This window comes from Colletotrichum chrysophilum (genome assembly GCF_026319265.1).
Source record: "Colletotrichum chrysophilum strain AFK26 chromosome Unknown scaffold_98, whole genome shotgun sequence".
Classification (NCBI taxonomy): domain Eukaryota; kingdom Fungi; phylum Ascomycota; class Sordariomycetes; order Glomerellales; family Glomerellaceae; genus Colletotrichum; species Colletotrichum chrysophilum.
The window spans coordinates 26,761-42,176 of NW_026517385.1; the positions used below are offsets into that span (position 1 = coordinate 26,761).

The 15,416-nt window shown below is 54.8% G+C and overlaps 3 protein-coding genes across 3 annotated transcripts; all 3 read right to left on the reverse strand.

The window, feature by feature from the left end:
• Positions 1-385: 385 nt before the first annotated feature.
• On the reverse strand, positions 386-2,204 carry COL26b_009797 (uncharacterized protein; the record flags this gene model as incomplete). Its single annotated transcript, XM_053182514.1, has 2 exons — positions 386-1,279; positions 1,701-2,204. 2 exons carry the CDS (start codon positions 2,202-2,204, stop codon positions 386-388), a joined length of 1,398 nt encoding a protein of 465 aa, XP_053033513.1.
• Positions 2,205-5,699: 3,495 nt separating this feature from the next.
• COL26b_009798 (uncharacterized protein) lies at positions 5,700-7,565 on the reverse strand (the record flags this gene model as incomplete). Its single annotated transcript, XM_053182515.1, has 2 exons — positions 5,700-7,466; positions 7,560-7,565. The coding sequence occupies 2 exons, from the start codon at positions 7,563-7,565 to the stop codon at positions 5,700-5,702; spliced, it is 1,773 nt and encodes a 590-aa protein (XP_053033514.1).
• Positions 7,566-8,737: 1,172 nt separating this feature from the next.
• COL26b_009799 (uncharacterized protein) lies at positions 8,738-9,748 on the reverse strand (the record flags this gene model as incomplete). Its single annotated transcript, XM_053182516.1, has 2 exons — positions 8,738-8,805; positions 8,857-9,748. 2 exons carry the CDS (start codon positions 9,746-9,748, stop codon positions 8,738-8,740), a joined length of 960 nt encoding a protein of 319 aa, XP_053033515.1.
• Positions 9,749-15,416: the final 5,668 nt, after the last annotated feature.

Below are 15,416 nucleotides of genomic sequence, written 5' to 3' on the forward strand. Positions count from 1 at the left end.
TGGGGGTGGTCAGAAGTTGAATATTGGGTACAGAATTCAAGTGGTGGGTATCAATGTCAACAGTTATCCGCCCGGTCAACCACAAGTATCCCCCCGGATCACAAGACTCAGAATCAAAATCGCCCATTACCTTTCGGGTGTTCGCAGAGCGAGAAACAGTCGATGCGACTAGCATAGTGGTACGGAGTGGTGGAGTCTCCAAATTGAACCAAATCAACTCTAATGGTGCACGGAATGTGATTACTTGGAGGTAAATGTATTTTTCAGTCAAAGAAATGGTTTTCGTGATTGTTGTACAGATGGTGATACATGAAAGGGCAACTACACCAAACGCCACAGTAATGAATACAATGCATCTCGCCTGAGCTCACTGACAGTACGCCCATCAATACCAGTCTTTAAAGACGAAACGCCGCTTCGCACTGGCATCCCGTACCAAGCCATTCAGCCGAAGGCTTTCGCAGACAGACGGTGCTGGCGGCCACGTCTTTTGGTCTTCATCGTCATAAATAGCGTCTTCATCGTCGCTGTCGTCCCAATACGCGGCCTGGCCGTCAACCCTTTCCACTATATGCGAAAGCTGACGACGCGGGCCTGCAACCTTTCGCCACATCTTCAGAGTCTTTTCGACTGCCTTTACAAGCTTGGCGCATGGGAGGTGTGGGAGGGAGAGTCCCTCTTCATAATATTCCGAGTCAATCTCTACCCTTATGACCGCCTGGTCGCCCTCGACATGGTACCGGAACAAGAATCTTCTCAACTCAGATTCAGCCCAGATCTCCATAGTCTCCAGCTTTGGCATACGCAGGGCTACGCTCGCCGCGTCACGGAGCAGCTGATAGGGTGACACCTTGGAGTCCCCCCGTCTCTCATATCGGGTTGAGAGAGCCACGCGCCTCAGGTTCGGCCAGGGCGCATCCCCCGAAGTGTCTTTCACTGCCGGATCTTCCAAAGCCCGCGTAAAGAAGTCTTCGGCATCAACTGCGTTAGACAGGGAAAGTTCTTGGAGGTTGCGGCAACGCAAGCTGGCTGCCACAGCGGCTGCCACGACCTTTTTGCCAGTCCGCACCTCTGGGGGAGTTGACACGCCCATTTGCTGCATCTCTAGGTACTCTGAGCGTGCTTCGTACAGAGATAACGACTCTATAGAGGATGGCAGCTTCCGGAGTAGAGCTGTGTTGGCCTTTTGGCGCTGCTTGACGTCTTTGCCGACAGCTTGCATGGGCTCGTAGACAACGCGTTCGAGGCCTGTCAAGTGCTTCATGAGCTTCTTGATGGTCTTTGCTGTGAAGCTTCGCGTTGTGCTTCGATTCACCACAAGCTGATGAATGAATGGGAGCGTAGGCAGTTTCAAGTCGATGTTTTTGAAATGTAGGAGATTGCCGATGACACGTTCTTTCTCGCCATTCGGATTTTCGAACAGGTACATAGCTGCGGCCGGGTTCGTCATCACAGTTGTCATCATCCCTGCAGCTTGTTGGATGTGGTCGTTGCGCAAGTAGTGAGCATCGTGTTCGACGTCCGGAAAGGAGTGATAAAAGTCGCTTTGGGAGCCATCTCGTATCTCCAGGCTGAGCCTGTAGTAACATGAGAATGTCATCGTTCCAGTCTTTGAGGGCCAAAAAGAGTTGCTGTAGGGCGATTGTGAAGCGGAGATTGTTGTTGTCGATTTCCAGGTCCGACTCCGGTCGGCCGCATACCAAACAACTGTATTTACCGAGCATGATCTCGAGGGTGACGTTCTTGAGCAGTCTCCGCCGATGGCCGGTGACAATGGCTTCGAATGTCGGAAGCTCAGAATCCGTACGAGAATCATCCCATTTGAGGTGGAGAGACTTGAATGTGTGTTCCTCAATGAGGACCTGCCAGTCTGCACACACACTTGCCCAGGACGACAACGCCGGCTTGTTTGAGGGATCATTGATGAGGTCGTCCAGAATCATCCGTCGGATTTCTGCGGGAAGCTTTCTCCATACTAGGCGACTAGGAGGTGAAGGTTCGCTTTCGCTGGTCTTGCTCTTCTTGTTTTCCCTCTTCTTGTTTTTCTTCTTCTTCTTGCTGTCTTCGTCGTCGTTGTCGTTGTTGTCTCTGGGTGCAATCGAGGTTTTTGTCTTGTCCTCAGTCGATTCCACGATCTTGGGTCGTGGGAATGGAGGCTTCAAGTTGGTCGTGACGCTGCCAGGGCACGAACTTGAGAAAAACATTCTGGCGGCTTCCAAACTGTTGGCCGATGTGTGTGAGCTGAGATGGAATGAACAGTAGCAGACGAATCTCAGGTCGCGGGCATCACATTTATAGAGATATCCCTCGCTCGAGATCTTGCAACGGGGACGCGGCGACGCGTGCCGCGTCGTACTTCGCGGAAAGTGATCCCCAGGGGCTGGCCAGTGGTGCCAAGGGTTCAAGACATTACCGCACACTAAGATGCAGCCAAAAGTCTGTTACCCTGCTCACCAGCAGCAAAAAGCAATGATACTCATGAAGTAAAGCAGAGCGGAATTCAATTCGTCATGAGCCCCCCAAACTCTCTCATATGCACTTGTGGGGCTGAAATACCACGCTTACAAACGCTCAGAGGCTGCGTTTTACTACTTTGTTGACAAGGTGCGTCGTCACTATCTCCTGCGTTTGAAAGCATGCAAGAAGATTGGCGCAGCTAGATTTTTTAATTGAAATCAGATTAGCAGAAAGGGAAGGAACGTGTTCCTTCTCATACAACGCATTTACGCGGAATGCAGTCCTCGATGGCTCTGCCCAGCTTGTTGCGATTGAGTATTACTTCATGCGGTTCCCCTTTAATTATGCCCACTCGTACCGCAGAACGATTGGTCCAAAGCTCGAGTATTTCCAGCCGATTGCAATATTTTCGCGGTAGATGCTATGCATTACTTTGCCTTCTGAGTGCACCGGGGGCGAGCTTTAGGTGAGTTCGAGCTGAGCGGTATTTCGTGAGAGGTTTGCTAGCTAAGCCATCCGCACAGTGTCCAAACGCGCGTGTCATCCATAAATACGAGCGGCTTTATTTCCCGTGCGCTCACTTTCGTTATATACCGTCGTCGTTGGTCGTCGTTATCGTAATCACTGCCTCTATCATATTCTCTCCTACTGTCGTCTTATAGAAGTATAAAGTGCGCTGCGATTAGAGTTTTATGGGACATTGCTTGGAAAGCTAACTAACACTGCCAGCTAGCAAAATGCTTCCCTAGTAATGAAGAGGACTGGTGAACCTGTGCTTGTTACGACCGTCGGACCGACGAGTCCTCTCAGCATTAGTTACAGAGTATGGTCAAATAGTAGTTTTGATGTGATCGAAAACCCGAATCAACAGCATGTATGTTTTCGTAAACGAGTAGTCATACCATACGGATCGCAGTACTGCGAATACATCGCCTCGTGCCTCTGTGGGCTTGAATTTGCGGTGATTCGGCCATCCTCACGTGTCTTTGAGCCGAGTTGTAATACCGTTGGATCAAAGAAGTGGGTCAGCGTAGCAAATTGGAAGACAGTATTAGGTGGAGGCCGTGTGGTGGCCAAGTGGCTGTAAGCTTAATCTGGGAGTCTGTTAGGCTCATACGCAGTATTTGCAGCTTGCCTCTGCCGCTCCGGATTGCATGTGAGCTGATGCAGTGGGTTACTCTGTTGTTTGCCGCATCCTTGGTGGGCCTTGACAGACCCGCCCCGCCGGTTGCCTTTCGCTCCTGGGACGTCCGAGCGTCTCGCCTTTGGGCATTTTGTTTTGTGTTCGACGTGGTAGGCGAACCACCTTCAGAGATACTCTGCATCTCGCAAGGCAGCCGCTAAAATGCTTCGCCATCTCGCTGGGTCTGCTGTTTGCCCGTCACAGAACATAAAAAGTTGGCTTTTGAATGCTGAGTTTCTTAACTTAAACAACAAGCTTGCAGCTGGACATTTGTATGCATGTCCTTCTAGTTGATGCTTCAAGCATAAATCCTGCGTCATATGTCAGGAGGCTCGCCCTGTCCGACATCACGGTATCAAGAACGTCAGAGAACAAGAACAAGACTGGTGCTTTGAATACGACGGAGGAATTCTCATGAACCACTCCTCAGACCCAGCGCTCATCCTCAACCATAACCGCATGTTCTGTCTTGGCATTCTTGAAATCAATTTCGACACTACACCAAAATCGCACAACATCAAAGGCGAACTCATCTTCGTATTTTTTTTTTCTTTCCTTTTTTTGACCTAGATCACAGCTTTCACTTATTAGGTACCTTGGTTCGATTGACACCAAAACAATCAATCGAGAGAGTTGGCCGCATGCAGTCCTCCAATCATCACGTCGATGAATCAACCCAAAACCATGGACAACAGAGACTATTCGAATCTGCCACAGCGGAAAATCCGCAAGATATCACCTGACTCGAATACTGATGAGAGGCTCGCATGCCCATTTTATCGCCATTGTCCCGCACAATACCAAAAATACCGGTCCTGTGCGGGACCAGGCTGGTCAACCGTCCATCGTCTTAAGTTAGCACACCTTTCCTTTGCTGTTGCAACTTTTGTGCCACTTGTTTTTCTCTCCTTCTTCTCATTTGTGTTTGGTTTCATAAGTTGGCAGCACGGGCGGCTGATGTTGTGAGCCTTCAGGGAACACATCCTTCGTCAACATGCACCACCCATCCATTGTGGACGATGCTCCACACTGTTCACCACTGAGACGGAACTCCACAAGCATCTCAAGCTGCCTGCCCCTTGCTTGGTGGACATTTCGAACTCTCATCCGATGGGTTTCAATAAAGAGCAGGAAAAGGCTTTGAGAAAAAGAGGCCGAGGTCCTGCAGATAAGCAGTGGAAAGAGATGTATCGGATTTTGTTTCCCCGTGTGCGGGATGAGCTCATCACAAGCCCATGCAAGTTTCGTACTCTCAAACACTACCTATCATCAGATGCGCGCTCACTCACACTCTCTAGACTATGAAAATAGTACCAAGGAATGGGAGAAACGTCGGCGCAGAGATCTGGACCAGATGGAGAGCTACTTCGGGCTCGTACTACCGCGAAAGGTGGGGAGGCGTCTTGAACAGACGAGCTTCCAGCTTCCACAGCCGCTCCAACGCCAGATATTCCGCCAGGTGATTCAAATCGTCGAGACTGCTCATGCAGACGCCTTTCAACCGTACCGGCAACAGGATACCAACTTGCCAAAGAGGACGGATGGTCCGGACATTTCCGACGCTGCCCAACAATCTCAGACGACTGAAGAGTGCGGTCTCGAGGCTACTTTGGAGGCTCCGACTCTCACTGCAATGACTGAGAGAGCCCATGGTGGGCTTTCTCCGTCAACGGCTGCGGACATCTTTGGACCACTCCTGCCATCGTCTGGCCTTCAGCGTGATCTTGATTCTTTTGTGGGCGGCCCTAACGGTATGGGACAACAGCATGAGGGCGCAGACTGGATGGATAATCAGCTTCTGGATGACGAGTTTTGGCGATTTTGAACTCTGACTTTGAGCACGGGATGGAAGAATGCGTGGGGTCATGAGACTTGTTGCATTCCCAGAGACTTTTGATTCGCGGACTTTGAACTCTCTCCGGACTCTCGTGGCAGAGTCAAAGGACAACAAGTTAGATATGTCATTCCTTAAATATTTCATTTACTGTCATCATAGAAAACACACCCAATACTCCATAACAATGCTGTCCTTAACCAACCCAAATCCTTCCCCCTACCCCTAATCCTTCTTCTCCCCCAAAACCTCCTTGGCCATACCCCTCAACTTGAACTTCTGAATCTTCCCACTCGGCGTCTTGGGATACTCATCAATCCAAAACACATGCTTCGGCACAAGGTGACTCGAAAGATGCTCTCTCACCCACGCCCTCACCGCATCCCTCGTCAACACCTCCCCATCCCCATCCTCCCCCTCCCCTTTCCACCCCTTCTTCACCACCACAAACGCGCCCACGCTCTCACCAAGCCTCTCATCCGGCACGCCCACCACAGAAACCTCCTTCACCCCCTCCATCTGGAACAGGCAATTCTCCACCTCGAGCGGGTGTATGTTCTCCCCACCCCGAATAATCAAATCCTTAATCCGCCCCGTGATCTCAACATACCCCTCCTCGTCCATCACCGCCTCGTCGCCAGAGTACATCCACACCGTCCCCTCCTCATCCTCCACCCTCACCTCCGCCGTCTTCTCCTCATCCCCCCAATACCCCTTCATCACAAGATACCCCGCCGCCGCCAGCTCCCCCCTCTCCCCGCGCTCCACCACCCTCCCCCTATCACCGGGGTCCACAATCTTCACCTTCGTATGCGGCATCACCCGCCCCACGCTCCCCGTCCGCTTCTCAAACGGATCCCCGGGCGCCGTCATACAGCTCACCGGACTCGTCTCCGTCATCCCGTAACAAATCACCAGCTCCTCCAGCCCCACCGTCTCATACAGCCGCCGCATCAGGCTCTCCGGCACACTACTCCCCGCCGCGATCCCCTTCCTCAAGCCCCGCGGCATCTCCCCCTGCCTCACGCCGCCCGCCCCGCTCGCCAGCGCCTCCAGCACCGCGACAAACATCGTCGACACCCCGTACAAGCCCGTGGCATCATACTCCGCGACCATCCTCACCGTCGCGGCCGGATCGAACGCGGGGCTCGGGAAGAGGATCCCCGCCCCCGTCGTCGCCGTCGCCATGTACCCCAGCACGCACCCGAAGCAGTGGAACAGCGGCGGCGGCACGACGATCCTGTCGCCCGGCACGAGCCCCATCCGCCGCGCGATCAGGTGCCCGTTGTTCAGCACCGACGTGTGCGTCAGCATCGCCGCCTTCGCCTGCGAGGTCGTCCCGCTCGTGAACTGTATATTAATCGTCTCGTCGGCGCGCAGCGCCTCGTCCGGGACCACGCTCCCCCGCCCGCCGGCGAGCAGCTCCTCATATCTCGTCAGCGCGCGGTACCTCCCGAACTCGACCTGCGGGTGGAACGCCAGATTGTCCACCGCCACGACCCTCCTCAAGCTCGGGACCGCCTCGCTCTCGACGCTCCCCTTCTCCAAATCCGGCACCAGCGCCCTCAACAGCTCGAGATTGCTCCGCCCCCGCCCGGGCTTATACGGCAGATCCGTCACCTTCCCGATGACAAGCACCTCGACGCCAAGATGCCTTAGCGCCGCGGCCACCTGCTTTGCGTTGAAGCCCGGGTTGAGCGGGACGAGCACGGCGCCGAGCTTGAAGGCCGCATACGTCAGCGCGGCGAACTCGGCGCCGTTGCCGAGGGAGACGGCGAGGCGGTCGCCCTTGCGCACGCCGAGGGAGCGCAGGCCGTGCGCGAGGGAGTTGGAGAGCACGTCGAGGTCGTAGTAGGACAGCTCCGTGGTGATGGGCGTTGTGGCGGCGGAGGAGAGGGCGATTGGGGCGCGGGCGACGACGGCGGGGCGGTCGCCGTGGGCGGAGACGATGGAGGCGAAGTGTTCTGGGACTGTGTGCGTGAGGAGAGGTGGCTGGCGGGTGTTAGCTTTGAAGGGATGTTTGTGGTTTGAGATGAGAGTGAGGTCTCTCTCATGTTTAGGAGAAAGGGTAAGAAAATGAGTGACGTACATCCTCTGGACCTTGGCTGAAGCTCAGTGGTTTGGAGCTATAAGCCCTGGCAGAAAGCAGCCCTCTGCCCGCGACCCTCGAGCTCGTCCACCTCACGAGGCTCGAGGACCTCGCAAGGCGGCAGGCCCCAGTCACCGGCATCCTCATCTTGCACTTGGTCGCGGACGTTGAAAAGGAAGCTCTGTAGTCCTCACTTCAGATCCTCAGAGATTGACAGACAGACAAAAGACATTAACAAGAAAAAGGTCGACGAACGGGCGGACCGGCAATCTTCGCACAGCTCTCATATGAGAGAGCCGTCGTTGCTTGAGAGGTTCCGTCCTGGCGGGTACGCAATAACCGGCAGCCAAGGCTAAAACAACAAGTGAGGGGAGGCTGGTCGCTTCTCGGCTCTGGCAGCTGTCTGGTATGCGGTGTTGCGCACTCCCACCGGACCGCGTCTGGCCGGCGCCCGGGGGGGGGGGGGTCAACCTACCCAACCTAAGGTCCAGTCTTGGCAAAGGGGAAGAGAGCTGAGAGCTCCAAGCTGCCCGATCCCAAAATGCGGAGAAAAAGGGGGGAAATGTGCGGGGTTGCACGGCGCCGCAACACAAGCGACAGGGAACAACTCCATTGCAGGTCCACGGTGACGTTAACCTCGGCCGGGGGCCCGAAGGAGCCGCCTGCGAATGCCCAGCTCGCCTCATTGCTGTTACGTTGTTGGCCAAGTCGGCCAAGCTTCCGCTGCGGGTGATTGCAGGTGCGTCAACGAACAGACAGGCCAATGCAGAGGCTTGGGTCCCCTAAGTTTCCAAGACATTTCACGAGCCATGTAAACAAATTGCATCGAGGGGCTTAAACTCTTTACCGCTTCATTTCTGACTGTAACTGTCTGGGGTATATGTACCGCGATGCTAATGACTGCAGTCTCTCGGCCCTCCTTGTGAAGGCCGTCCTCCTCTTGAGATCTGATGGGAACTGGAAATGGACCTCTATGCCGAAATCTCTATGCTTTTCCTGTTTTGCAGAATATGCTGTTCGCTCGTAGTTCCTTCCACCGATGCCGTACAAAGCCAATTCAAAAATCAAAACACGTGAAACCCCGTCCGCACCGAAAACATGGCTTTAGGACGCCGCTTGAGATGCAATTATCAAAAGACATATGCCGAAAGAAAAGTCGTTGCTGTCATGGGGTTTATGAGGAGGAGGCCTTCTCCTCGTTCTGCTCGCCAATATGGCGGAGCTCCTCGGGCTTCCATGTGCCTACATCCTCGTTAGCTGGAATTCTGGAGTCATCATTCAACTGTATCTTACCCTCAAAGTCGTGCTTGACAAATGCCATGGGATCATCATAATCCTTGGCACCCATTTGCTGCACACCAGGGCTGAAGCTGGTGATGGGGAGGACCACCACGTCGCCGACCTTCTTGGAAGTTTCCATGCCCGTGAAATTCCTCCAGTCAATAGGGCCCTTGGAGTTCTTCAGGTCGAAGAAGCGCGGGTCGTTGAAGTAGTCGAAGATGGTATCCGTCCAGACGGCCGGACCCGTAAACTCGACAACGTTCTTGTCGATAATATTATCAAGCAGGCCGGCTCTCTTGCGCTTCAGGGTCTCCTGCGTGATGCGGGTGACGATCTCGCGCATCACAGGGTGGCCGGGCTTAGACTGGATGGTCCACTGGCAGAACTGAATGCGACGGCTGTACCAGTCCTTCCAGTCGGGGCGGTCAGGGTCGGCCTCGATGCCGATGACCAAACCAATGCTCTCCCGGGGGATGCGCTCGGGAACCCACTCGAGAGCAGACCGGATAGCATAGGTATCAATATCGGAGTAGATGCCGCCGCGCGCAAGCAGGATCAGGTATCGGAAGAAGTCGGCCTTGAGGACGGGGAGAGGGAGAGCGTCGTACGCGGCGAGGACTTCGGGAACGGAGGCGTAGAGCAGACGGAGCAGGTTGACAGCAACCTTGTCCGTGATAACCTCGTGGACGAAGCCGGGATGCTGCTCGGACCAAGACGCCTCCTGTTCACGGAAGCTGAACTCCTCCTCGGCAGGCGTCCACTTCCAAGTCTGCCAGATGTAGGCAGGGAAACGCGTCTCGACGTCATAGGGGTATTGGTACGCCAGCTTGTCGGCGAGCGACATCTTGGACATGTCCATCATGGGCTTTTGTCCAGTCACCTTCTTCGGGAAGGAGGGCTCCATGCTGTCGATCGAGGAGGCATGTGACGTCTTTGAGGAGTCTGTCGTATCATGATTCGAGGCGGCGACGGGAGCTTTCGTGGAGGTGGTGGTTGTTGTGTCGTGGGAGGAGGATATTAAGTAGAAGACGATTAGGAAGAAGGCGGCCGCGGCGACGGCTCTCTTGGGGGTAAGCATGGCGAAGGTGGTATTGTAAAGAGCGAGTTTTCTTGTTGAATGAATTGACGACTATGAAGTCATTGGGAAGTCGAATTCCTCTTGGCAAAGACGGAAGCTGTAGTGACGGCGACCTTAAAGAAGGACGTTTTGGGGGCCGAAACGAATGCGACGTGGTTGCTTAAAAAAGCCGTTGGGGACGTCGAATTCGGAGTATAAAGAAGGTAAAGCCGCGGCAGTTGGAGGGCCTGGACTACAGCTTGGTGATTCCTGCGAAACCAAGAGAGGTGGTGTCAGTTTGGAAATTATTAGGAAAAACGGGCACGTCGGCAACAGGTTGAGGCGCAAGAAGCTGCGCAGCGAAGAGCAGGCGGGTAGGGCTGGCAGGTAAAGGAAGTCTGGGTCGGGGGAATAGGGGAGGGAGCTTGTTCAAGGTTTGGGTGGTGAAGGGATGAGCTGGTAGCGGATAGAGAGTGCGTGGGGCCTGGAGACGTAACGGGCAGACGAGGACCGGAGCGCACCTTTGGGATAGCGTCGTCGCAGAGAGAGGCGCAGGTCAGGACGGGACGACTGGGTCGAGTTCCCCGGCGATCGATCTGAATGCCAAGAGACGTAGAAAGAGAATGAAGACGAATTGACGTCGTCGAGACTCTGGAAGGGCAGAGTTGTTGTGTTGTAGACGGCAAGTTGGCAGAATAAAATGGGCGAAGATATTATTAGGGGACTTCGCCCAGGGTCCTAGTGATGTTTTTTTTTTGTCTTCGGTCAGGGCGATGCGGCTGGAGGACACGATTTGGGGTGGATGCAGGGCTGCGTAAGATGGCGGATGGCTGTGCTGTGCCGCACCGAGTACGACTGAGGTGTTCCAATTAAGGCACCGAACGGCTTGAGCGAGAGGCTGATCTGGACGTGCTGCGTGTCTTCGTAGAAATGCGGTCGTCGGCAGGTTTTCTGTCCAAGGAGCGAAGTTTTTGCTTCGTTGAGTGAGTGAAGGTCGAGTTTCGCAAAACCTCGAGACAGCAGGAATATGGGAAACGGGCGAGACTTGGCACGGGGCGAGTCTTTAATAGGTCGGGATGCAAGGGAGGGACTCAGGGAGGAGGGAGTGGAGGGCACCTCAGCGATAAAGAGAAGAAAAGAAGAGACGATTGGCAGATGGAGGCTGCGCTACTTCGGAGGAGCAAGTTGCGATAGGGAGTCGAGCGATTCGTCGATTCGATTCGCAATGCAATGGACTGGACGAGACTTGGACGGGTCGGGAAAAGAATGAGCAATGGAAGTCCCTTCTGTGCCTTCTTTCCTTGGTTTGGCTGGTGGCCGTGGCGTGGCCCCCTGGAAGGTACACCTCAGGGTAGGTACCTTGGCTGCACCTGCTCCTGCTGCACCTGCTGCTTGGCTGGATGTCGCCGCCGGGTCTGCCTGCTGCGGGCTGCGGTGCTGACAACACCTCAGCAAAGTACGTACACACTGCATCGTCACCGCGTAACCTCCACCTCACCATCTTCACACTTGCCTTGTATGCGCATGCGCTACTGCGTGAGGTGCTTCCGGCCGTCGGAGAACCACACGATCGTCCCTGGCGCGAATGCTACGGCGCAGTGCTTCCCAAGTCCTTACCTGGCCTAAGGTAGTGGATGGATGGGCGCCGGTGCTGACGGGCAACTTGGCCGCTTGGCGCTGCTGCCAGGGGATTCGACAGGCCAGACAGGCCAGACGACGGATGAGACAGCACGGGAGGGCGGATTGCACGGACGGGAAAGACACCAAGAGATGGGATCCCCGTGCTCGACCGCGCTGTGTGCATGGACATTGCAGACACGAACAAGCCCGAGGTCTGGTGGCAGGCGGGTAGGGCGAGCGAGGCAATGGATGAATCACTGAAGCACTGGAAGCCGGGACACGGGACGGATACAAACAATCCGAAGAAAGTGCCCGAAGAAAGTGCCCAAAGACTTACGCCATCTGCCGACGGATATGACGAATGAGCATCGCGGCATCTGTGCTCGGGAAGAGCTGCCGAGTGAGAGTGACTGTGAGACGGGGGGACGGGGGACGGGAGACACGGCGGCGGTCCAGACAAAGAGTCCCGTCTCGTCGATTGACTCGAGTCCGTCTCGCCCGTCTCGTGCAAGTCTCGTATCGCGTCGCGTCAAATGCCTTCTGCACTCTGCTCTTAGTAAGGAGTTTATGTGTATGTGTGCGTGCTCGTAAGATTGAGCAAGCCTTCGCTTCGAATGTGGAAGTCAGTCGCCCAACATTGTTGGCCCGGTTAACTTGGAAAAAGTAGGTATTCAACGAGTCGTGGGACGGCGGACGTCTAGCCTGATGTGGCCTTGGCGGAGCAATCTGCACGAAGCAATGCTCGTCCCTTGGAAGGCTGGATTTTGGGCATGTTGGACCCCAAGGAATGGCGCACGGATTCGAGTCAAATTCGTCCATGGATAATGGATGGCATCACACACGTACGGATACGCAGGTGGCAGGATGGATCACCAAGCACATCTGATGAGGAGACACTGAGGGCAGGCGGAATCAGTTGGTCTCTGCGCTCCTGCACCTGCTGTTCGTCTTGCCATATCAATGCCAAGTCCTGCCTGGGAGTTCCTTCCACGTGTTTTCCATTCTCTGTGCCTTACCTAAGCCAGACACTCGCTGGCTCACCCCTGACGATACGTACCTAGGTGCCTTACCTTGTACCCGGACGAGGCACGTACCAGGTGTCTTTTTCTCCTCCTTTCGCTTCGGTGTCCCGAACAGGGGCCTCAGCAAGATTTCTGGTAATTGGGATCCGTCCTGTGGATGCCCTCGCGGATCTCGGCGTGTCCATGGACGACAGGGAGGCCCGAAAAAGATCGAGAAGGAGAAATAAGAATGTCAATTGAGCACCAAAGCCGGCCCAGAAAACAATCATGGAGATCCCCGGGCCATCACGACATCAGATAAATTGGCGCGTTTCAGAAGGGAGCACCCTGGATGGACGCCTCCTAAAATAGGTATCAATCTGCACCTCCACCTCTTCGCCGTTCATCCTCTCAGAACTGGACTGACTCTACTATGTACGCAGTACATGCCTGCCTTTTCCAGCACCTGCAGCACCACCACCAGCATCGGATCTTTCAGACCACGGCTGTCCAGAGCCCAGACGCCGTCGAACGCAGTAAAATGCCTCCACGGTTCGCAGACGTCGGCCACCGCTTGTGCTCGTCAAGCCTCATCAAGCCTCGTCAACTCAACCAGAGACAACTCCCCGCACCCGCGCGAACCAATAGCAGCACATCCTTCGCCATTAAACTTGGCCTCGACCAGGAGCCTTCCCCGTCCTCCGCTTTTCTTTCTGAACTGCCGTGCGCCATGGAATGACCATCTCGTCACTGCCGCCAAGATACCTCACCCAAGGCAGGCTGTTGTCTTGTCCTGTTTCGTGGCATCGACGCCAAGTGGCCACCCTCATGTCATGATCGGTAAAAGGACATGAACTCCCCACGCAGAATCAAGCCATCGCATCGCCAAACACCGCCTAGAGCCTTGAACACCACTTCAGTGTCGTCCTCAGTCCGAACCGTCTCCGTTTCGCCAAGCATGCAGACATGAGACGCTCCCTTACTGCTCGTGGCACATCACTTACAAAACGCAGTGTGCCCATAACAAGAAATTCCTGACATCAAACAGCATCAACCTTACTCCCGCGTTTGGGGCTGAGCGCCCTCCACCTTCGTCCGATGTCTCTGCGAGAAGTCTAGACATTCCGCCGTCCCGCCCTGTCGCCCTGCACAATCGCCATGCCACGCAAGCCATTTCACGATGCATCTACCAGATGACTGGCCGCCGGGTGCATCCGATGGTCTCGGCTCTAGGCGGATGACTACAATCCGAACACCAGCGACCCAATGACCGGTCTCGCTCGCATCTCGAGACTGATGCCACCCACAGCTCCCACATTGGCAATCGACAGAACGGCCCGCCGTTGCGAGAAGAACCACGTCTACGCAACGTCTCTCAGTCCTCTTTCCTTTTTCTTTCCAAACAGCGGCCCACTGCTTTATCTTAGGTAGCCTCAACCTCAGCCGCAGGCCACAGCGACCCGGTCTTGCGGATGACTCCTGCCGATCGAGTCATGCCCCGTTGGACGACGGTCGATCAGAATCTGAACTCGTCCGGGGGAGCTTGACAATGCCATATGATGACTTGCTTAACTCGAAGTTTGTTTTGCCGCATAAGAGACGACGGCGCACGTTCCACCGTCGATTATCATTTCGACAATCATCACGGTCTCGGTCATGATAACTTAGTCTCTACGGTGGTGCGTTCTCATTTTGAACAGCGAGCATTTCTCTCAAACAAGTGTTTGTATACGAAACAACTCAAGCCCAAACTCTTGACCCGAGCTGTCCCATCAACTCGGTGCGGCTCTCCCACAAGGCCGTCCTTGCTGTCGTCTTTGCCGTCGCTCATTCTTGGATGTGGGTCAACAACCTTGCCTTGCGTGTTAAATTCAGGGTCGCGGGACATGTCTCTGATCATCATATCAACGCTCTTTGTTTGAAAAAGTCTCTTGGTCTCATGTGCCGAGACGTGCAACGGACGAGCGGCCGGCCGTCTGACCGGGCGGCAGCGTGCAGCTTCGGTATGCCGTGTCACGGGCCAGCCTGCCGAGGTGCTTCTTGTCTACCACTTCTTGATACTCGATTGTGGACCGGCCTCCGTCCGGATTGCAACGCTCGAGTTTGAGGGGATAACCAGCATTGCGAATTACGACCTCGGAGGTCAGATGAATCGCATGCTTCGAACGTAGCTTAATCTTAATCTTCTTTTCCTGCAGATCTGCTCATGCCATGTTGATGCACGGCTCCGACGTTGGACCGTTGTTGACGTAACTCTGTTCGGGCCGTGTAGCGGTCGTTTCCATGACCATTGAATGGCACAGAAAACATCACAGATGAACAATCACACAAGAAACGGGATGCAACGACACAGGAAACGGGGTTTGGGTCAGACAGTGCCTTCAGTCTCTCGGCTGGTGCCCGGAGAAGTTCGTCCACGCTGGGTCAGCTTCGCGCGATCCTTCGCTGCGGTACCGACAACGACCCCCAAAACGCCGATGGAGGCCGCAGCCAATCGCCTTGCTGCACCGCATGGACTTACCCAATGCGGCATGAGATCAGCTTAGAGAGACGACAAGATCTCCAAAAATGTTGGAGAAAACTACAGGTCATGAGAGTCTGGATTGGGCATGCACGACAGCTTACCCCGCCATGATGAAGCTATCATCTTGACAAGACCAATTACCCCGCCGTCATGGTCTTGAGCTGGCCTAGTTGGTTTGCATATCGCGTCAAGACTATGTGTAGTCGTGCTTCCCACAGGAAGCAGCGGCATATCTGTGGTCACACGCCAAGATAACCGTCGCATACCGGAGGCGTTTGAATGGCTCGATATCACCAGACTACTGCAAGATCCCCCGCATTGCATCTCGCCCAGCCGCCCGTTGAGGTCTAGATAAGGCTGGTCGCTGCCG